General features: G+C 42.0%; 2 protein-coding genes across 2 annotated transcripts; one reads left to right on the top strand and one right to left on the bottom strand.

The window, feature by feature from the left end:
• Positions 1 to 353: 353 nt before the first annotated feature.
• On the bottom strand, positions 354 to 7678 carry LOC306788950 (protein crumbs homolog 1-like; the record flags this gene model as incomplete). Its single annotated transcript, XM_079284688.1, has 8 exons — positions 354 to 606; positions 1579 to 1701; positions 1834 to 1875; positions 1990 to 2908; positions 4326 to 4491; positions 4567 to 5117; positions 6531 to 7496; positions 7630 to 7678. The coding sequence occupies 8 exons, from the start codon at positions 7676 to 7678 to the stop codon at positions 354 to 356; spliced, it is 3069 nt and encodes a 1022-aa protein (XP_079140814.1).
• Positions 7679 to 9136: 1458 nt separating this feature from the next.
• On the top strand, positions 9137 to 15477 carry zbtb41 (zinc finger and BTB domain containing 41). The gene is made up of 11 exons (XM_079284278.1): positions 9137 to 9258; positions 9833 to 11074; positions 11332 to 11539; positions 11792 to 11861; positions 12006 to 12153; positions 12644 to 12773; positions 12885 to 12980; positions 13079 to 13185; positions 13317 to 13422; positions 13508 to 13596; positions 14017 to 15477. The coding sequence occupies exons 2-11, from the start codon at positions 9865 to 9867 to the stop codon at positions 14649 to 14651; spliced, it is 2799 nt and encodes a 932-aa protein (XP_079140404.1). The 5' UTR covers positions 9137 to 9258; positions 9833 to 9864; the 3' UTR covers positions 14652 to 15477.
• The last annotated feature ends 8284 nt before the right edge of the window (positions 15478 to 23761 follow it).

The raw sequence follows: 23761 nt of genomic DNA, 5'->3' as shown, positions 1-23761 counted from the left end.
GTTAGGGTACATTTATAAATACACAACTTCCTAGCAACAGACAGGTATTCTATTCATATCCAGTAACTGTATGTGAGTGTGTCCCTGAACAGTTAAAAACATACACTGATAAGAAAGCAATACTCCGGATACAAGTGGAAAATGAATAAGGCACAAGACAAAGTCTCTAATATGGTTTTCACTATGAGAACCATATCAAATGTATCAATATATATACTGTATGGACACGTTCTGTGTGCAGGTCCTTGATCACACATGATTTTTGGGAACTACATTTGTTGAAATGTACTCCAGTGTGACTCTCTACCTCGACCAAGTTTAGTCCAATTTGATAATAATAGAGAGTCAAGGGCCTAATCGTTGACGTAGAATCCCCACCCAATTTCTGGCTCATCGTCGAGGCGCATCACAAGGTAGGACACCACCTGGAAGAAGTTCTGCCACAGGCCCAGGAAGACGTACAGGTAGAAGTCACTGACGTCCATTTGACAGTGTACTCCTGAGTAATTCATATCACACACGCACTCAAAACTGTTCACGGAGTTGACACAGAAGCCTGCGTTCATACACGGGTCCGAGGCACATTCATCCACATCCTTCTCACACCTGCAAGGAAACATAGGACAGAAGGGTTTGTACAACACAAACAAGAAAATGCACCATGCAAAAACACTGGCGAAAGTTAGGGCCATCCCAAACTAACTGACTGAGCTTTTATCTGCCATAATGGGCCACTGTGGTTAAGCCATGGCTGTGGTGGAGGAGAAAAAGGTGTGGTGAAACATCAAATAATCCTGCAGTAATATATTTTCTGGCCACTTTGGGATGGCAAACACATCTATTTAAATGTGTTAGCAAGCAGTGGCTTATATGCACAACTCATTTATTTAAGGTCATGCTTCTGGCCAACTGGTGAATGAAAGCAGGATATTAACTCTGTTATTGAGCTCTGTTTTTGGTCTACACACCAACTCCTGTGGAAAAGATGCGGCTCCTTAGCTGCTCAATGTTTCACCGTGTTCACCAGTTAGCTGCTAACTTTGTCCGTCTGCAGTTTGGTGCTGAACAGCACACAGTGAGCTCCCTGCTACATCTAAAAACAACACTGATAAGAGCAGTGAGAGTGAAGGAAAACAGTTAAGTTGGAGGCTGTAAAGTCAAAACAATGAGCTGAATGACACTAAACACTCTGTGTTGAACTGAGAGGAACTACAGAGTTGGGTAATCATTTTCTGTTGGTTTGTCAATTCAAGCAGTAGTAGCCATTCAATCCAATGACAACATCAAAACATTGACGATAGCGGCTTTAAGAACAGGCCCGGCTGGGTTTTGACAAGCTTTCCTGGCTCATGACCCTGATTTTAGTTCCCATGTGAACAGGTATTTACAAATAGATTTTACGTCAATGATGCTGTATTTAAAACCTATAAAACTATTCCAATACATTTTTTCAACATCTAGTCTGGGTGACTTTGTCTGTGTTAGCGACTCCATGTGGGGCCATTAGGTTTCTGACCCCCAGGGTTGAGAAACGTCGAGGTCAGCAAAGACGATTAAATATAATTATACATGTCCTACCACTGTCCCGTGAAACCAGACAGGCAGTAACAGCTGTCGTCTGCTTCTGAGCAATTTCCTCCATGAAAGCAGCTGTAGTCCCATCGTGTGCCCGTGCATGTAGATACAGGCAACTGAGGAAGACTTAGCAAATAAAAGAACACAGAAAGAAATGTCAATGGCCTCCAGCTTGGCACTGGTTGATTCAATATTTACTGGGTTAAGTGAAACAATGGAAGTGTGTTTATTTTCAATATTTTATGGAAAAGCACTCACAGATTGGTCTCAATGTACCATGGGAGTTCAGGAATTTTCTCCCTGTAAGAGACCATTTTGTAAATCAGCACAACTCAGAGCTCATATGCCGATTACAAGTGTATGCTCCTGTAAGCTTTATGTCACGGAGATATTGACAAATGTGGAAGAACTCACTCGCAGTATTCTCCCGTCAGACTCTGAGGGCAGAGACAAGTGTAGCTATTGAAACCGTTGAGGCACGAGGCGCCTTGGCTGCAATTGCTGTTTTCACACATATCAACTTCCACCTCGCACTGTTTACCACTGTACCCCAGCTCACACATACACATGAATCCCCCGTGTAGGTTGATGCAGTTGCCATAGATGCAGGGGCTGGAGGTGCAGGTGTCTGTTGGGTCTTGACACAGTGGCCCCGTCCACTCAGAGGGACATGTGCAGTGGTGCAGGTCAAACAAGTCCTCACACACACCCTCGTTATTACAAGGGTTTGGTGCACACACACTGGCTCCCCAGCAGCCGTATCGTGGGTCAGCGTTGTGGTTTATCCTCGCAAACTGCTCCTCCTGAGGTCTGGGGAGGTTCAACTCTGTGTTCAAGTAGAAGGGGAGGGGAAGGCCTCCAATCTCCACCGCGCCCAGACAGCCGGTTAGGTTCACTCCGGTGTCCATGCTCAGTCCTCCCAGGAAAATGTCTGCTCCCTCCCTAAGAAAATCCAGGTTCCCCGCAGCTGTTTTGGACACGCTTAGCTCCTTCTTGCCTCCATCCACGGCCAAGATCCACCTGGAAGTCGGGAGTGTCTGGTCCTCCATGCTGAGCTCCACGGTGTGCCACTCTCCATCACTGCTTGGACCCTTGCTTGGAACTGTCACCTTGTAGAAATCCTTGCCAGCCCCAGACTGGAGCTCCATGACCAAATGAGCATTCAGGAGGGAGACAGTGAGGTAGTCGGAGTCTTTCTGTGCATGCATTAAGGTGGCAGTGGACTGTCTTGTGCGGAAGCTGAGGGAGACGCTGCTGAGGCGGCGCTTAATCTTCCCATTGCTTTGGGAGTGCAAAATACTGCTTTCAACCCGAAATGTCACATCAGACAAACCTGAAGGAGAGAAATGGAAGAGACTTAATGAGCTGAAATGAAAACTATTACATGTAGTTTTACCATTCATTTTCAATCTATTCCAGTGCCAGGACATAGTCCCCATTCTTACTATCATCACCATTATAGTTAAAGCCTCTGAAAACTTGGTTTCAAAACCTTAAAGAGTCACTTAACACCAGGCTGTAAAGCAGTTACTGCCCTCTCAGGTTGAACGTTTCAAGTTGCATTTGTAACCACTTCCAACAGTGATGTCACAGTCCGACAGTACATTGTTATCACTGCAGGAAGGAAAACAGTTAAGAGGAAGCCATCAAAGACTCGATTTTCAGTGGGTGTTAATTTAGTCTTCAAGGTTTTATCAATAATATTTAATACTCATCATGACTAAATAGCCAACAATCAAAGTTACATTTTTTTTTTAAAAACAACATACTTTATTATTATTTATCAAGAATTTAACACTCAAAAAGTGAAAATCTGCTTCATCAACTGTCATCACGCTCTGATGCATTGCTCAATCTTGATTGGTTCATGGCAGTATTGTCTTTTTCCAACTGAGCCCACTTCAAACCAGTGAGAAAAATACGGACAAAAACACTAATACAGAAATGTTCATGTCGGTAACCAGCGGTCAAAGTATGAAGTTGATTTAATAAATATGTTTTTAGGGACTTTAAACTGCTTAAACAGAGACGTTAAAAATAAATATTATCTGTTTTGTCTGTTAAAGTGCACAACAGACAAAACAAGCTGCAGGTACACTGCATATTGTGTCATCAGCTGGGTCATTGGTGGTGATGTGACATTGAGGAATCCACAAAAAAAAGAGAAAAAAGGCTTCCGAAATATGTCACACAAAAGAGAAAAAGAGGAGAAGTGAAAAGGGGCCGCTGAATGCAGAAAAGTGAGAAAACGTAATATATGCTAAATATGTGTGGAAATACAGGCACTCATGAAAAACGTCTTTGACTGGCAGCTTCTCTGGATCAGCAGCTCATTTTCTCTTTGTGACATCTCCAGCACATCATAAACTTCCACAGGCATGTGGTCTTAATCTGACCGGGGATTACAACGCCTGAGAGGAATCCTGTGTAGGATCCCTGCCTCCAAGCTGTTCTCTTCTGTAATCAGTCACACTGTAATTAATCAGAGCCAGCACCAGTGAGACTGTGGAGAGTGCCTCCAGTGGATACAAACCAAGATCAGAAATGGGCGAGTGTTATGAAAGGCATACACATTTATTATGGATCCTCTTTCTTGGCAATGTTTTTTTACGTGTAAGGGTGGCTGTACACATAATATTATTTGAAGCATATTCCTCTGCCATTCGTAGACAGTCTCTGAGACTTATTGATCCAGTGTTCTTTTAAGACAGGAATAGTGCAACAACAGGTCCTCATCTCGGGACACTTACACTCGAAGCCCTGAGAGACGGGTTGACAAACAGCCGTGGCGGGGCAGGGAGACCGCTCACACCATTTCACCTCCTCGCAGCGCTGCCCTGCAGTGTTGGGGGGGCAGTTACAGGTGAAATCGTCCCACATGGAGTAACACACTCCCCCATTGAGACAGGGGTTGACCTTATGGAGAGAAAACATTCCAAATAAATCAAGACTCTCGTCACAAGGTTATTGAAGACAAAGAATTGAACTCACATCACAGGCATTGCCACTGCTGCATCCTTGTGCAGCGTTGACGAGTTGCTCCAGGCTGTAAGATTCCACTGGAGTTGCGATGGGATAGAACTGCAGTCGCTTGCTGTTCATCCTCAAATCCTGGACACATCCCTTAAAGTAGCCACCAAACGAGGCAGAGGCCCTCGAGTCTGGTAGCCCCCCAACGAAAACCAGATCCCCAGGATGGGTCTGGATGGGCCTAATGGGCGTAGAGCCCCAGCTCTGGGCTGACTGGAACAACATGGCTGCCATTCCTTCCAGCTTCACAGTCACCAGATGGAAATGGCCGTCACTGACCGCGCCCCGACCAACGAGGGTCTCAAAGTTGTTGACCTGAACTTTAACCCTTCCCTCTTCCAGCCACAGGCGGAGGTACTGGCTTGTGCTGTTGGCCAGTATGAGGAGCAGGCCTCTGGATTGTCGGGTGCAAATGAACATGGATATAGTCACAGTATCATTTGGTTCATCGTCCAATGAGAAGACAGCATAACTCTCCAGGTCTTTTTTTCCAAACCTTGCTGTTATGTACTCTGCATGGGCGCAGGGAAGAGAGAGAAAAAGCCATGAAAGTCAAACTTAAACAAAACCTGTTGAAAAGCACTAAAACAAACAGTGTGACATTTTGGAGAATATGCTTATTCACTTTCTTAACAAGATTAAAATAGGAGGATTGCCACAACTCTCATGTCTGTCCATTAAATAGGAAGCTGCATCCAGCAGCCGGTTAGCTTAGCTTAGCTTAGCACCAGTCTGCACCTGGCAACTGCTAAGAGAAGACAATAGTCCAGCACAGAATCCCTATAAAACGGCAAATTGTTGGTTTTACCCTTTGTTTCTCCAACAGTCAAAACAAATTAGAAACACCGTGTTAATAGAAATATTCCCCCCCTGTTGCAAGTTTGTCAATGCAGGAGCTGATGGGAAGCAAACAGAGACCAAGGTTTCCATTCACAACAGAATGGCAATGAAAAGGTCTGTACTATCTAAGCTAGCCTGCTGCTGTTGTAGCATCCTCGCAATGGACAGACATTAGAGTTGTATTGATCTTCTCATCTATCGCTCTGCCAGAGAGCTAATACATGTAAATTCCTGCAGTTATCGATGTCATGGACGATAATCCTCCATCAACTTAATGAGAGCTTGTTTTGACAGACAGGTGAGGTTCTAGTCTATTTCCAGCTTTGCTTTGACAATGAATAATGCTCTCTGTTCATTGAAAAGAAGACGCCTCTGAGAAAACCAACCAACAAAAATCCGTCTGCATTGCGTGATCCACATGACTCCCTAATTTGTCAACGTGAAAGCATGCCAGGTGAGCTCCTGAAACCACGTTTTTTTAATCCTCAGACCAGGCGTTGCTGAATGCCTTCTAATTGCATGACTGGCTGAACACAGTGCTATTTCTACTGACTCTGTAAGCTCCTTTAAAGTCTACAGACTCATTTTATGATCGTGCTGGGAAGCTTTCTTGCTATAGTATTGAGGTATCTCCACTGAGGTTGAACTTGATTTGACCTATATACCTGTTTTTACAGCATGTCTTCCAGTAATAATATCTGGAAATTTGCCATTTGAATGCTGCAATTAAAGGAAAAAACACTTCACACGCATTTCAAAGTCAGTCCAAACATTTCTAGAACTCATTTAAAACATATGAGACCTACACATCATACAGTTTCATCATCAGACTCTTGTCGGTCACAGCTCTACTATTTCATAAATGAAACATGTCTTAGAGGCGTACAGGTGCCAAAAGTGGTGATGCCTCCTCAGAGCATAAAAACAAAGTTAAGCCCTCATTTTGAGTGGTAACTTAAGTTGACTCTGGTTTTCTCAAAGGAAAGAAACAATAACAAAGAAAAGATGTTGAGTACTAAACCTCCCGGTTGCATTAATCTTGTTTCAACGAATTATAGCGAAGATAGTGTGTGTGAACATCTTACCATCTGCACAGTTGTTTCCCTCATATGGCCTGTGGCACTCACACATGTAGTTCCTCCAGCCCTGGCTGACACAGCGCCCTCGGTTCTGACACGGGCTGTCATCGCACTTGTCTTCGTCGCTGCATCCCACAGTGATGTTTTCCTGGACGTCTGAATCTCCTGATATTATAGCAGGCAACACCAGATGTGAGTCCACAAACACATCTCTGAAGCAGCCCAGAAAAGAAGGCGGGTAGTCGGCTTCATCTGCTACTCTGCCCGAACCCCAGTTCCCACCGACTGCTCCTATGAAGAGGCTTTGACGAACTGTTCCTGGCTCGGGGAGAGCAGAGGCTTGCTCAAGCAGCTGGACTCTAGCGCCGGAGTCTCTGGTGCAGCTTCCTTCAGTGCAGAGCAGCCTGATGAGGCTGACCACGCCACCCAGAGATGCTTCAACCGTGTGCCACTTGTTGTTGGACAAGTACTCTGGCAGCTCCTGAACCAGCGTGCTGGAGCCTTGACCTCTCAGACTGAGGAGGGAAAGATGCCCGTCCATCAGCCGAATGCTGAGAAGCAGGTCGTCCACTCTGCGCTGCAAGAGGGTGCCGACCGGTCCTGCTGTCCTGAAGCTGAATGTCACATTAAGAGGAACCTCTTGGTCTGGAAGCTGAATCTCTATGTTCATGAAGCCTCTGGACTCAAATGAGAAGACGGTGGGGGTCTGGCATTGAGGGCCCGTGAAGCCAGCAAGGCAGATGCATGTGTGCTGATCATTGACAAGTAAGGGGGAGCATATTCCTCCATTCTCACATTGGTTGTCATCACACCCTGAAAGTGCAGTTGTGCAGTTCCCTCCTCCATATAGGCGCCCATTTTGGCGTTGTTGGGAGCAAAGGCATCTGAATCCTCCACTGTGCCTCTCACACAGACCACCATTTTGGCATGGCTGCTGTTCACATCCGTTGATGTCCTCATTGGAGAAAGTGCCTGAAGAAGACAAATTCAATACAATATTAACTTATTAAAAGCAATCTATCAACGAAAATGTAATCGCATGCAATTTTTTAACATGTGTCAGTAAGGTTCAAACTCAATCACAAACAGTGTATCCAACCATTACCTGCATAAAGCAACCACAACATCCACACTTGCGCACTGAATCTCAACATTGTCCTCAACAAGTCCTCCAAATGAACCGATGTTTGGCGATATCCTAATTTCAGTCAAAGACAGGAGGGGAGCTCTTGTCTGTGCAGCTCCATCTTCAGCTCTGCTCCTCCGCCATGCATGAGCTCACTGAAATGCTCGGAGCGGTGCAAGCCAGATAGGACGGATTAGGCTAATGGACTTACAATGTCTTCTACATTAAATGTGTTTGCGATGCGTGAGGTTCACCCGGGGAGGCTAATTCGAGCGACTCCAAAAAGAGATGATTAACCTTACCTGAGCAGAGGCAACACCTGTATCTTTGTTACAAATTCAGTCTTCCGTAGAAGGAAATATGCCCACAATTGATCTCAAACATGGACATAAACTTAAAATACACGTGTGCACATGTATTACGGAGCGTGTCCTCAGTTATTTGGCTGCAGCAGTTGGTTGGACCGAGGCCCAGTCTTTCAAAGAAGTACATTGGTGGATCTAATCGGGGAAGTATCTCTGTCATTAAAAAGTCACTGACATCACCAATTTGAAGAGCCCTAAGAGCATTCTATCGGCTCAATGGTAATACCTACCTGGTTTCTTGTTTTGCAGTTGCTGTTGCTCTAGTTTTATCATGGCACCGACTGTATATAATGGCCAAGGATTTGTTTATTTTTGAAGTATGTGTAAATATAGCCCATGTATTTTCACCTTAATACATCATAAACCTTAAGTTAAGTGTAAGAGCAGTGGTTGAATACGTAATCAGTGAAACATAACTATATAAAATACGACTAGATTATCATTAGTGATGTGTTAACATGTAAGCTACATGCACATGTTGTAACCGGATACAGTGGAGGTAATGGAACTCATTTTATATAATGTTGGGTGGTTTGCATTTCTGAATAACAATGGAATGTATTTCACATGGTCATATTTTTAAAACATTAGTTTGCAGGAACTAAGTAAAATACACTCCATTTTCCTTTAGTCACAACACTTTAAAATACTAATATTATAGGTTACATACAAGTAGGACTACCTCAGGATTGTACTCAAGTGCAATAGTTGAGTAAGCCTTTATGTGTTTAGTTGCTTTGCACCTATGTACTGAGCTCCAACACTGGTTGGTAATAGCCAGAGCCGTATAATGAAAATATGAAGTATTATTAATTATACGGATTTGGTTATTGCAAATAGAAGAACGGTACTGGCTTTCAGACTACATTTCCCATGATACCCTCGTCTAATGAACCCTCTCGTGAACCTTATGATACTGCTCGACAACACGTCCTCCTCATTTAATTCGTGTTTGACTTTTCGTGCTTTACATACACAATTAAATAACAACGGTATCTCAACGTTTTATTCTCGCGCTCTCTCTTTATTTTGGACTTATGTGTATGTCTGTAAACAAGAACGTTAGAGGACAAAAGCCGAGAGAGCCAATGGGCTGACGGTTTGTTACGTTGTCGGATTTTTTTTCCAGGATGGACGGTGGGGCGTTACACTTCTGAGGGAACTGTTATTCCTCCGTGTATTTTCCACACTTCTTGTCAACAGGAGCCTGCAGGTCTTTGTAAAAGCGGCTCATATTCTTAAGGTAAGAGTTTGTTTTAAACGTCCCGATAAAAGGGTTCGACGTCAATTTCCGGGAAGCAGCTAGGGTCGTTTGTCAACACTCTCCTCGGAGGGGGGCCGTCCGTCAGACTGTAACATCAACGTAAGGGGTCCTTGAGGTGGAGACACGATATGCATCAATAACGTTAAACGTCTTGGCCGTTAAGAATTCAGTAAGGTTACTGAACAGATTACCGTGTTGTCTCCGTCAGGCCTGTATTGTGAGAAACATACAGTGCTGATAACAATTAGCCATTCGTTGTGCTTTTCTTTTAATAAATGGGCGAAATGTACCTCGCCCGACCGTTCGCAATACTTCCCAGTCGTGCCTCTTTTCATGGCCATTTTTTAAACTTCTCACCACAGTGTCCCCTTGATGTCCGCTTCATGCTGTTAATACTATTGTTGTGTTGTTAGAGTCAGCTACATGTACGTGCTAAGCCACTGTACCCTCTTGTATGTCACTAGCTTCTCTATTCTGATCAAACCTCAGTCATTGAGAGGATTAGCACGGATGCCTGTTCAATCTCAGCATTGTATTCCTCTGTTTTTTTCAGGTGTGATTGATGGTCGCCCAACAGACCCAACAATGAAGAAAAAGCCTTGTAATCCGCTGCGTCCCAAACGCAGCAGGCAGGTCAGTGCCAGCAATGAATCTGCCACAGAGCCGGGCAGCACCGGGCTTGGCTCCAGAGCCCAACCAAACTCTGAAACTGTCCCAGAATCTGCCTCACAAATCAGGACCCTGGCTATGACGCAGCACAGTCACAAGCTCCTGGAGTTCATGAATGAGGACCGGACCAGACAGAGGTTCTGTGATGTGTCGGTGTCTGTGGGTGGGAGGCTCTACAGTGCCCACAAAGTGGTGCTGGCCCATGGGAGCAGCTACTTCCACGCTGAGCTGTCCAAGAACCCTGCTACAGCTCATGTGACTCTGGACCACGTGGAGGACTCTGTTTTTCAGCTCCTGCTTGGCTTCTTGTACACCTCCGAGTGCGCTGTTGCAGAGACGGACCTTCCAGCTCTAACTGAAGCGGCCCAGTTCCTGGACATGATGGATATACTCAAGCTGCTGTGTGAAGAAGGGGACAACAACGCAGTACGTGTGATGCAGGCACAGGATGAGATAAAAGGGTCGCCCGAGGTGGAAATGACCTCCAGTGACTCGCCAGCAGGTGACACAGATATCCGGAGCCCATGTTATGTTCAGTGCACCATGTGCAGTCGCCAGTTTCCCACTGAAAACTCCCTGCAGATCCACGTGGCTGAGAGTCACCCTGATGCACATCAGGAAACCTCAACTGAGAACGAGAAGACGGCAGCTCAGAGAACTGCCACCACGCGGAGATCGGCTCGCAGGAGGAAAACACCTACCAAATATCAGAGAGACAATGTGGAGCACACTGTCAACGCGGTATCACCAAGAGAGCAAGATGAAGAAGGAACGGAAGAAGCAGGAAAGATGACTGCGGAAAACCAATTGTCCAAACTGGACGCGAACGAGACATCCAAACCAGCTCAGGGGGAGGATGTAGTGGACGAGGACATGGATGAAGACGGGGTTGCCCAGAGGAAAGTCGTTGAGGTTTTCGCTGTAGACCAGAGCGCAGGTCTGCAGCTTTTAGATTTAGAGAGGGCAGAGCAGCAGGCTGATGGAGAGGTGAAGGTGCATGTGCCAGCAGCAGGAAGCTCTACCCAGAGTCCAGTGTACCCTGAGGGTCTGGCTCCAGTCATCATCCAAACCTCCAGCAAGAAGATTCTCAAGTGCCCCAAATGTGACAAGACCTTTGACCGTGCAGGTGGGAAATATGGAGCAAGGTCGAGATTATTAGTGTCGTCATTACTGTTTTCTACAGAAGGCACCGCTATTAACCCAGCTACTATGAGATGAGTCGTTTTATTAACAGACTGAGATGTTAAACCAAAGAATCGTCTCCGTTAAGTATCTAGTTCTACTTACTGTTTGGTCTCGAAAAAAGTCTGAAATAAATGCCCATCCTAATTTATTACGACTGATGCCATCTATCATGTTACGCACCTTTCCTGCATTTCATAGGGAAGTACGAGAGTCATACCCGGGTGCACACGGGAGAGAAACCCTTTCAGTGTGACGTGTGTCTTCAGCGCTACTCCACCAAGTCTAACCTGACCGTACACAAGAAGAAGCACGCCAGCGACGCTCCCTTCCAGAAGAAGGAGCACAAATGCCCCTTCTGCAACAAACTCCATGCCAGCAAGAAAACCCTGGCCAAGCATGTCAGGAGGTGAGATCATCTTTTACCTCTGGTCCACAAAGTTAGCTCTCTAGAATCACGCTGTTAGCATGGCTAAACATCTAATCTACAGTTGTATACCTTAACATCGGTGTGTTAAACTTATATCTAAGTTTTAGAAAAAAACAAAACATGCATTTTGTAGAGCTGACTCTCCACTAGATCTCCACGATGACAGATGTGCGTGCGCTGCAGTCATGTTCTATAATGCGATGATATGCGATGTCTTCGCTCTCCTGCCAGGTTCCATCCAGACCACATCCAAGAGTTTCTTACCAAGAGGAAGAGGAAGAGTGAAGGCTGGAAATGTGCTGTAAGGATGTGTTTCACTCATATTACTGTCTGATTATGCAAGCTAAGGAGATGCTGCATGATGATGGGTCAGTTTAGTTTCTCTGTGTAAAGAGTTAATTTTTTCATTTTTAACATTCTGTAACATTTGCACCTTCTGAACCAGGTTTGTCTGAAGACCTTCACGCGCAGACCTCATCTGCAGGAGCACATGATCCTGCACACCCAGGACCGGCCCTTTAAATGCTCCTTCTGTGACGAGTACTTCAAGTCCAGGTTTGCCCGGCTAAAGCACCAAGAAAAGTACCACTTAGGTGAGATGTTTACGGTGGAAATAAATTCTTCACCTCCTTAAAGATAAAGATAAACCTTCACTATTAAGAAAAAGCTTTTAAACAAAGTCTTAAAGTTTAATGCTTTAAAAACCGGAGGTGTTGAAAATCTACATTTGAGTGTGTATTTTACCAGCCAAATCAAATAGTTTGCAGGATATTCAACCTTTTTGTTTCTTTATAATCCATTTAATACTTGACTTCTGTTCACAGGGCTTGTATGAAGGAAATAAATAATCTGTGAATGTTAGATATGACTTTACAGTTAATTACAATGCCTGCTTGCCATTGTGGAGGTTGGTTTTTGGCGTTTTTGCCGGTAACACTCACACTTGCTCCCTCGCAGTACTTTGTGTTTGTCTGCCCTCTGGTGTTTGGAAGAATACTGCAACAAACGGAGCCTTTGTGCACGCTCGTTGCATGTGTTACATTTGACCGCTTAACACTCGAGTTTGTACACTCTCATTTTCAGGTCCCTTTCCCTGTGAGATTTGTGGTCGACAGTTTAATGACACCGGCAACAGAAAGAGGCACATTGAGTGCACGCATGGAGGCAAAAGAAAGTGGACCTGCTTTGTTTGTGGTAAATCCGTGAGGGAACGGTACGTCTCTGTTCCCCCACATACCTTTTTTTTCCTTCGATATGCTGAAGTGCAATAACTAACGTGTAACCCTGTGCTGCTTCCTTGAAAGATGTGTTTTTCTTCTTACAGAACAACTTTGAGAGAGCACTTGAGGATCCACAGCGGGGAGAAGCCTCACCTCTGTAGTATCTGTGGCCAAAGCTTCCGTCATGGCAGCTCTTACAGGTCGGTCCGCTCAGATTTGAAGAATGTGAAAGTTTCAAGTTCTCAGTTTCTTTATTGTTTTAAAGTTGCCTATAATGAGCAAAGTGTTCCCTGGACAGACTCCACCTCAGAGTCCACCATGACGACAAGCGCTATGAGTGTGACGAATGCGGGAAAACCTTCATACGGCATGATCACCTGACCAAACATCAGAAAATACACTCCGGTAAGACAATCAGCTGTTGGATTTTCATGCATCTTCTTTTTGGATAAAGCAGACTGTGGCAGTGCCTGCTTTGTCTCTTTTCTCTTTAACTTAACATATTATTATTATTATTATTATTATTATTATTACAGGTGAGAAAGCACACCAATGTGAAGAGTGTGGCAAGTGCTTCAGGCGCCATGATCATCTGACGGTCCACTACAAGAGCATTCATTTGGGAGAGAAAGTTTGGCAGAAGTATGTCTTCTCATAAATCAGTCACACTTCTTCTTGTGTTAGCTGCCCCTCTGTGTGTCTCCGTTAATGAGGACTTTGTTCACAGGTATAAAACCGCCGTGCATCAGTGTGAGGTTTGCAAGAAAGAATTTAAAGGAAAGTCCAGTCTGGAAATGCACTTCAGGACCCACTCGGGTAAGGAAACAAATAAGTCGGTGCATGTATTCGTCACATATATTTTCCCACATGTGAGAGAACAGAAAAGTGTCAGTTAGATGCTTTATGGGCGACCTGTTTGTTATCTCAATGGTCCGTCCACTAAGCCCCGCCCCACTTAGGTAAAGGTAGGTGTGAAGGCAAAGAAATCATCGCATGTTCATTTTGAAAAAGCGCAATAACTGATGGTGTTATTTTGAACTTCCGTGTTTATAGGACTGCGGTCCAGCCAAAGACAAACATCTGTTTTCCTCCTCTTAGTTTTGGCAGCGCCTCTCCCGGTTCACTATAGTGCAGATTACTGTACAGCGTCACCACATCGTTAAAATTACGTAAAATGATAGAAACACACACAGTGCGATGTAAAAAAATACCTCTCTGATGCTCTCTTGTGTGCAGGTGAGAAACCCCACAGGTGTCCAGAGTGCAACCAGACCTTTCGGATCAAGAAGACCTTGACAAAGCACATGGTGATTCACTCAGACGCTCGTCCTTTCAACTGCCCCCACTGCAGTGCCACCTTTAAAAGAAAAGACAAGCTCAAGTACCACGTTGACCACGTGCACAGCACCCGTTTCACCGAGCAGCCCCATGGCACACTCGGTGAGGACAAAATCGTCTCCGTTCCTTTTGAGGAGCCCTCGAAGGTATACTGCGCTGACCCGAAGTCAGCCCTCCAGAGCAGCCCTTCCCCTACGAATGTCTGCGTGCCCGTCACTTTAGTTCCTGTCCAGATGGCAGGTGGAGCGCAGGCTGACCCGAACGCTCACAGGGCCTCTTCCCTCTCCTCCCAAACTCACAGCGTTGTGAGCATGCAGGCTCAAGGACAGCAGCAGAACTCTAGCTACCAGGCGGCTACAGACCTGGCCTTCTTAGAAAAGTACACCCTCACCCCTCAGCCCGCCAACATTGTCCACCCCGTGAGGCCCGATCAGATGCTGGACCCCCGAGAGCAGTCCTACCTGGGCACGCTGCTGGGACTGGATTCAGCTTCCTCTGTGCAGAACATCTCTAACTCTGATCTCACACACTGACGCTGCTCAGCAAAACCTGGGAAGGCACCGTCCAGCAAACTGATTTAAAAATAAGAACAGAAGCTACAGTATTCAACATTAACATATACTCACACTTGTATAAAATGAAAAATTCAGTTTTCCAATGTTTTCTGATGTTGGATCATCTCTGGATCAAAGTGAGTTATGGTTGAACAGAATAACTTGTATTTTATGTGTTTTTCAGAGACAAAGCTATTTGATTTTTAAGGAGTCGGTTGATTGACGGAAAAGTAATTAATGTCAATTTGGATAAATCATTGGAATAATTTATCCAGTAAAAATAGCAGTAACGTGTTGGTTATTGATTTTGGTTTTAGTAACTTATGATAAACGATCGCTATTTTTAATAAATTAATTTGGCTCACCAAATAAATAAATAAATATTCATAGATAACACAAAATAATCGCTAGTTGCAGCCTTGTAATGCTGATTCAACTTTAAGTGGCCTTAACATGTATTGTAATTTAGGTTCTCTCGATGTCACTCGAACGTTTTGGGTTTGTAAATGTGCGATGCAAGGAAACATATTTCACACATGCAGTGTACAATGGTCAGAGGTCGATGTACTTACGTATGTGTGCAAGAACTTTATTTTAAATACAGATGTTAAATCTGTGAACTTTGATTTAAAAAATGAAATGACTTGTTCATTGAAAAATCTGTTTTTAGAAACTAAGGAGTGGATTATGTGGCTGTCACAGACATTTGTTCACAATGAATTGTTGGATAGTTAAATTCCAAACAGTTCATCTTCATATTCTGAAAGAGTGGCAATACTCCTCTCAAACTTTGTGTCATGATCAATAAAATCTGATTTGAAACTATTGATATTTGTGAGTCATTAGGCTCGTGACAGTCTCATGACCCGGAACAGCAGGAAGTGGATCTGGATGAAAGTTGGATGAATTTGAAGTGATTTAGACTCAAAAACTGCCGACACAATCTAGAAAGAGTAGTGTTGAAACTCAAGGCTTTATTGAGACCTTATGTTTGCAGCTTTAAGCATGCAAACGAATTGCTGCAACATTATGTGGCCATTCACAGATCAATATGAAAAGTTTGAAATTTCTTTTTTTTTAAACCCATTTCTGACATAATGAGAGCACATTTCCCTCTCAAACGTTTCCAGGCTGTTTCCAGCAAATCCAAAGGTAGCAGAATCTTCCCCTTGATGATACAGCCTTAACAAATATTCTGGTGAAGAGACAAAAACAATACTGTCAAATATATAAATACATAATCGTGAACGAATAAACAGCAGCAGTGCTTAATGCAGACAACGTCAGCGTAAACACAGAGCGACTTAACACTCACCAGATTTCGTTCCCACTCGGCACAACCTGCAAACAATCACACAGCAGTGAATGTGGAGCGGCTTATTGACTTCTCATTGGGAGGTGAAGTCTGTCTGATATGTGTACTATTAACATATTAATATCGATTATAGTCAACACCAGTTTATTGTGACACCCCTAAGTACTCATCATCATCCATGAGTACAATGAGAAACCAGTGCAGTACTGTAAAGGAATAATCTTAAAGTGACACTTACACTTGGAAAAGGAAATGTTTCCATTTCCGCACCGGCCCACAGCATAGTGATCGTTAAACTGATGAGACTCTTTCACACATTCCAATTTCACCGTCTCACCATCTCTTATGAATTTAACTCCATTATTTATAAATGCATAATAGCGATGAGTGTCCACTGAACAGAAGGTGGCTGCAGAAAAGAAACAACAAAAAATGGTTAACTTTTTCAGTCCAGTCAACTTCTGTGACAGACCTTTAGAGGGGATTTATTTTAATTTTTTTTACCTTTGCAGGTGGGTTCTTTTGACCACATGCCATTGCTGTAACACTCCACTGTGTCTAGACCCACTAGTTTGTAAAAACTACCGCATTGGTAGCGCACAAACATTTCCCCCTTTTCCACAAAATCGCCATTAGGAACTACGGGGTGTTTTCCACAATTGTTGACTGAAATAAAAAATAATGAAAGTTAATGGAGGTTTCTGGAAACAAATATATTTTAAGCTGTCAAAGCAAACTTATTTTTGAAATTTCATCACACATCATGATTTTTAGAGCCCAACACTGAGTACAGTAAGGTTGTACTCGCAAGAGAAATTTGAATTATCCTTTACATTTGTGTTCTTTATTCATATCTCATACAAATGAAAACCTACCTCGCCAGTCAGGCTGTGTCCCACCACCAGCAGATGTGTCATGTCCTCCAGAACCACCATGTCCAGTACCCGGTCCACTGCCTAAAATACAGTAGTGCATACATATCACCAATTCATATGAAAATACAACAAACTACTTCCACCTGCAGGTTGTGTCCCACTGCCAGGTGATGTAGTGTGCATTTTACTACTGTATTGTATTTCTTACACTGCAATTTAGTGTTTTAATGACTGTTTTTAATGTTTCAATGAATGTTCTTCATTGTTTTTAAATCTCCTTTTCTTTTGCCTTGTGTTTGGATGCTTTTGATGGTTTTATGTGAAGCACTTTGAATTACCTTGTTGTTGAAATGTGCCATACAAATAAAAAGACGTCATGTGTTGTGTTGCAGAGATATCTACTGAAATGAGCAGCTAACCCGTCTTGTAACACCACTAGTTCCTCTCGAAGCGATAGTGAGTGACTGTAGCGTCCAGTCTGCCCTCAGTCCAACAAGAGAGGACGAAGACGTAGAGCTGATGAATGTGCATTGATATTATGAACCCAGTAGAAGAGGTGATTGAAAAAAGGTTCAGTGGTGTATCGTCTCCACACTGACATATCACCTATTAACAGTTTGCCTATTTACGCATACAGCAGACACAACACTAGCAATCATTTGGAGATGTTTCGTAAATTTTCTTCTTTTTTTTGGTAATGCGCAAAAAAATACAGCAATGTGTGAACAAAGGCAATCAGGACGAAAACTGTTACAAGTAAACAGTTAATTTCATTGTTTTAAAACAGTTTAATAACGAATAATAATGATTAAGTTTAATAAACTATATATTCACCATTTATTCATTCTGTTTATTACAAAGTGTTACCCCACTTACTGCACACTGGGCCTTCAGTCCAGTTTCCAGTGATGCAATAGACATATTTCTTGGCGTCTCCTCCCTCTACAGTAAATCCATCTTCACATTCATACTGCACTCCTGTATCTGCAGCAAAGACGTCCTGGTATCGCTGAAGAATGATGACGGCATGGGGGATTTGAGGGGGCTCTCCACAAGCATGGATATTTTCTGGGGGAAAAAAAGAAGAGTTAAAGGATGAGTGATTAGTGGAGCTGGTGGGAATTCAAACGTAAGAATTGATTGTATTGGTTTTACAGCTTGCTGGTGTAAAACATGTGACAGACTTACTCTCACAGACCGGCACAGAGGACCATTTCCCATTGATACATTTGGTTGTGACATTATGGCCTTTGGGGTCATATCCTTCATTACATTTGATCCTGATTTTGTATTCATCATTATACCAACCACTCTTCTCTGTGTATTGTGCGTTGGGTATATCTGGTGCAAAGCAGGCTTTTTCATCTGGGATAAAAGAAACAAACATGTTACCACGGTGGCTGTCTTTAACATCTTTTACTTTTGATTTATTACAGCAACAAATATCTTAAAATACGTGATTAAAGGGAATGCTCCACTGCCTTGAATCTGATTGAAAAATCTGAATTTTCAGTAATTTTTAATTCTTGGATATAAATATTGAACATTCAGAAATGTAAAACATAGTTGATGCTCGACAGTGTCTTAAAGCTACTGATAGAGGACTTCATTATTTTGAAGTATTTATACATTGTATGAATATAATAAAGTTGCCAAGCAGTGTTGAAAAAAACCCATAAAATATTGAAGCTGACAGACAGTTTATGCTGAAAAACAAGTCAAAAGGCTTTCTGCATCTCAACACTTACCGATACATTGTGGTGCTGGAGACCATGTGCCATTTAGACATGTGCTTGTCGCCCACCAGCCCTCCACTGCTGGTTTACGTCCGTTATCGCAGGCATAAGTGAGCTTTGCTTCATGATTATATGTGTCTTTTTCAGGGAGCAAATAACCACCATTCAGTGTGGGAGCTGAACAAGGCTGACCTGACGTTTGCACTAAAATACAACGACAAACAAAAGCGCACATTAAACATTTACCAAATTAAGATGAGTTTAAGTGACAGAATTGAATGTTCTTACCATGCAGCACTCCCTGAAACCAAAGCAGGAGAACAAATCCAAGATGTCCTCTCACACACATTTTGTCAGGAATTAAATCACCAAGACCAAGCAGAGCAAAGAGCCCAGTTTAGATACGGACCAGTTAATAATTGTTGAGGGCATTTCCCAAAAAAAGTTAAGAAACAGTCAACATTACGCTGAGTTACTGTCCCCGTGCTGTACACACAAAAGTAAAAACAGGCTTTGTGTACTCAAGTCAGATCAGTCACATTTCGCTAAAGTGTCTTGCTCAAATGAGGTTCCTTAAAAATGTCGGAATAAACAGATCAATGTCATGTACTGTTGCTTCATTTGCTCTCTTTGTTTTTAATCAGTTGTACATAATGGACATATCTGAGAGGAGGGTTGATCATATTCTACAAAACACTGCTCCTGTTATTTTACCGTTGTTCATTTGTTTCACGCAGAAAGATTCATTTGTTTTGTCAGACAATGTTTTAAAAAAAGCTATGAGTGTGTTTACAGTCCAGATTCCGATAGATAACGCAGAGGTTCTGTGATCACAGGTCAGTATCATGAAATTACAAAACACAGCAACTTAACAAACTTAAAAAAACTGAATAAAGCAAACACACGCACATCACTTTCCATGTAAGGTTTTAGTCACTTGTTGCTGACCATGAACAGTTTGTCTTTGAGTTCCAGCCTTGACTCTGATGACCGTCTGCTGGATCCTCATGTGCTCTGCATCGTGTCATTCAGTCCCAACATTAGACATTTTTCATGGAAGACATTTTTACATGTCAAAGTAAGAAAAGCTAATTTGGCACAGATATTCATAACAACTCCAAATCATTGCTGAGATAATACAAAGAAATGTTTTATTTCCTTATATTATCTAATGAGATTAGAAGTCTCTTCTTTCACCTGCGACGGAGCAGCATATCAAATGTAATTGTTCTGAAGTAAAATCCTCTTGAAATATTGTTTTTGAATTTTACTTTAATTGAATCAAAGATAAGAAGATTAGAAGATCAGTGGATTTTTTTACTCGTCTTTTTTTTTAAGAATGCAAATTAAAACATAAAAACATCTAAACAAATTCTCCACTTTACTACTACAACTAGAGGACAATCACTACATATTCAATTTGGATATACACTCTTTAAGTAGTGTTTTATTGGGCCTGTCTGTCAAATAGCCAACATATTTATGTGTTTGGTGAAAAGACAATCACACTTTATGGTTCAAAATATAAAGCCAAAAATGTTTTATGAAATCAAACACACACTTTGGCGGCATATTCAAAATGTGTTTTCAATCAGTTTGACTCGAATCCAAAGGCATCTGCATCTTCTCTTTCATAATCTGGCTTCAGCAAGACTTCTGGAAATGAGCTTATAGATTTAATTTAGTGCTGGGCAAGTTAACGCGTTCATTTCGCTTTAACACATTCAGTAATTAACGCTGACAATTATTTTATCGCGCGTTAATCATTTTTAAAATATATTATTATTATTATTATTTTATTTTTTTTATTGAAAGACAAGAGACAATACATTGACATAACAAGAGGATGACAAGAACAGTGGGATAAAAGCCAGCAAACATCCTAGTCAGTTGTGTATGTACGTGTGTGTGTGTGTGTGTGTGTGTGTGTGTGTGTGTGTGTGTGTGTGTGTGTGTGTGTGTGTGTGTGCGTGTGTGTGTGTGAACGTTTGTGTGTATGTCCTTGAGCCTTTTGAGATGGTAAAAAAATAATAATAATAATAATTAAAAAACAACAACAAAAAATCAAAAAAAAACAGGTATGTATTTTTAATTTATTATTATTGTAACAGACTGTCTCATGTTTATCGTTTTGTATTGGAGATATGATGTCCCTTCAGGGTTTCCGTAGAGAAAAGGCGACTTCCGCTTCTGGGGGGGGGCAGAAATAAAGAGAGAAGCTGCACCAGCTGTTGCTCTCCCTGGAGACTACTGGACATCGCTGCGGTAAAGTCAGCAGACACTCAGATCTCCGTGGTCAACTCAGCAGACACTTATATGTTAGTGCACCTATATGCTGAAATTCACGGTAAACGCATTTAAACGGCACAGATCGGGAGCGAGCGAAGGACTTTGAAAGTTAGCGGAAACATTAACTTGAGACTACATCCGGTTTCTTCAGACGAACATCCGGTTTTCAGAATAAGATGCCAACAAAGTATGAATTATATTCACATTAAGTATAAAACATGCTACCTGCATCTCGTGAACCAAATTTTATTGCATTTTTGTTAATATAGCAGTACTTTTAAAATAAAAGTGCGCAATACACTACTTTTCAATTCATGATTGAACTTTGCCATAACAATGCGATTAATCGCGATTAAATATTTTAATCGTTGCCCAGCACTAATTTAATTATATAACTCTATATGAGCTTAAATGTATTACAACAATTGTTGAATGTCTTAAGACGTTCAACAATTGTTATAATTCATGTAATTCAATGTTATAATTCATAGCGAGTCAATAGAGGCGTCTCTTCACTGCCGATGGATTGGCACTGGTGCCGCTGAACTTGGCAGCTTCATCTCAATGATAGATCGGAGACAGCGAGAGAGATTATTGACAGTGGCAGTTCGTTAGACTCTGACCTACAAAACCAAATCAATATTATTTAGTTTAGCCATCATTGGTTTGAATCACACACACCTCTAGCTTACTCATTACCTAGGTAGCTGTTAACAAACAGAAGCATCACCAGACAGGAAGTGGGCGCTGCACAAACTCTCGCTGCTTTAAGGACCACCGGGAACCGAAGCCGCTCTTTTAAGGGCCTGGATCCACAATCTCATTAGTTATTATCTCAATATCATTCGTTTTGTCAGGTAGCTGGTTATAAACCAAATTATTGGACAAATTAAATGATGGTAGCAAATGAGAAGTCAGGGGATCACAAAAGTTATGACAATTCATCAACAGGGGGACATGAATGTCTGTACCAAGTTTCATGGAAACGCATCCAAGAGTTGTTGAATATATTTCAAAGGAGTGGACCGACCCACAGCGACTGTACAACCATGGGGTAAAAATAAAATAAAAAGAACCAACCTATACATTGTGATATATGAGACCCTTTACCATTTAGACATGTGCTTGTTGCCCACCAACCCTTCACTGTAGTTTGCGTCCATCATTGCAGGTATGGGTCAGCCGTGTTTCATCAGAATAAGTCTCTTGCTTTGGAGAAAAGAAACCATCCAGCCTGGGAGCACAGAGCTGAGAGCCGAGTCCAGATCAGACCAGCAAATACTTTGCTTTGGTGAAATCTTTGAAGGTTTATTACATTTTGTATACACTTCACATGTAGATTGAATAATCTCATGTAGTATGAGTGCGTTACCTCCATCTGCTCCTGTTGGGTTTAGATTGAGACAGAAAACTCTCTTATTGTTCTGACAAAACTTAATATTATCTTGAGATAACAAGAACATTTATCATGTTACAATCAGTCCTAATTTTATGAGAATTCAACTTTATTTACTCTGTGCCAAGTGTTATTTAGCACATGTAAGCATGCTAACATGTGCTGTTTAACACATGTTAGCATGCTAACATGTGCTATTTAACACATGTTAGCATGCTAATATGTGCTATTTAACACATGTTAGCATGCTAATATGTGCTATTTAACACATGTTAGCATGCTAATATGTGCTATTTCACATGTTAGCATGCTAATATGCTAAACTAAGATGCTGAACTTGGTAAACATTATACCTGTTTAGCATTTCATCATTGTGTTTGTGATGCCATTGTGAATATGTTAGCATGCTGATGTTAGCATGTAGCTCAAAGCCCTCTGTGTGTTACTGCTAATGTCAGAGACATGGCTGTAGACTCCTCTTGTTTATCTTGTTTATCTATCCATATATGTGTTTCCTTATCAGCAGGTCATGAGTAAATCGAATCGGTAAACTTATGATTCTGTCAATGAACAATCATGAATTGTGCTTCTGAATCATTGTTGTTTAGGCAGCCACAGATCTACCTGTAGCATTTCAAAGATATATGGCAGACAAGCTATACATGTTTTTGAATTGTTGTGTTTTCTGTTTTTAAAATGTATTTAGTTATGCAACCATCATGAAGCATTGAAACAGACAATGGACGTCGTGGTCTGTCGGTCCATGTGTCCGCATATTTCAAAACAAGAAGAGCTAAAACGCACTGATATATATCCAATGGGTCAAGTAAACAATGCAAAGAACTCTGTTAAGATTTCTATCGTGAACATTTTATTCAGACTACTGTAGACCAAAGTAACTTAGTTTGTATGCAAAGTATAGGTCTAGTTGTTAGTGCATTAAGAGTTACAATCATAAAGATACAAGAGAATGTTAAAGGTAAAAAATAAAAAAGTCAAATACTAATGTGACTGATGACATGTTTCTGAGTGCGGTTGTTTTCTGGTGGAGACTATTTCATGGAAGGTAGTCGGCCCAGCAGTGATTCCTCTGCTGTGCTTTACAGGCAACGTCCCTGGTTACAACACAGACAATAAGAAATAATGAAACAAGTTAATAAATTCACGCAAAACCGCGAGGTGTAATACATGTTAATATAGAGTGCTCCAATATTAAACACACAAAACACTTACATAATAACGGTCATCACAATGAACCTAAAAATACAAAACAGCAGTGAATATTTCAGTAGTTACTCAGAGAAACTTTGTTATTGAAGTCTGATTCACTAAAGACATTCTTGCATTTTCCTCTCCCAGTCTGTTCATTCACTTGTTTTCTAACTCTCCTGTCATGTCAGACCTGGCCACTCCTTCAGGAAACAGGGTATTATTTCAGAGTGAAAGATCTTTCTCGTTGAAGCTATAATAACTTCATC

The sequence above is a fragment of the Melanostigma gelatinosum genome, assembly GCF_949748355.1.
Source record: "Melanostigma gelatinosum genome assembly, chromosome: 15".
Taxonomy (NCBI): Eukaryota; Metazoa; Chordata; class Actinopteri; order Perciformes; family Zoarcidae; genus Melanostigma; species Melanostigma gelatinosum.
The sequence above is the reverse complement of the archived record's forward strand: the minus strand, read 5'-3'. Positions and strand labels throughout refer to the sequence as shown.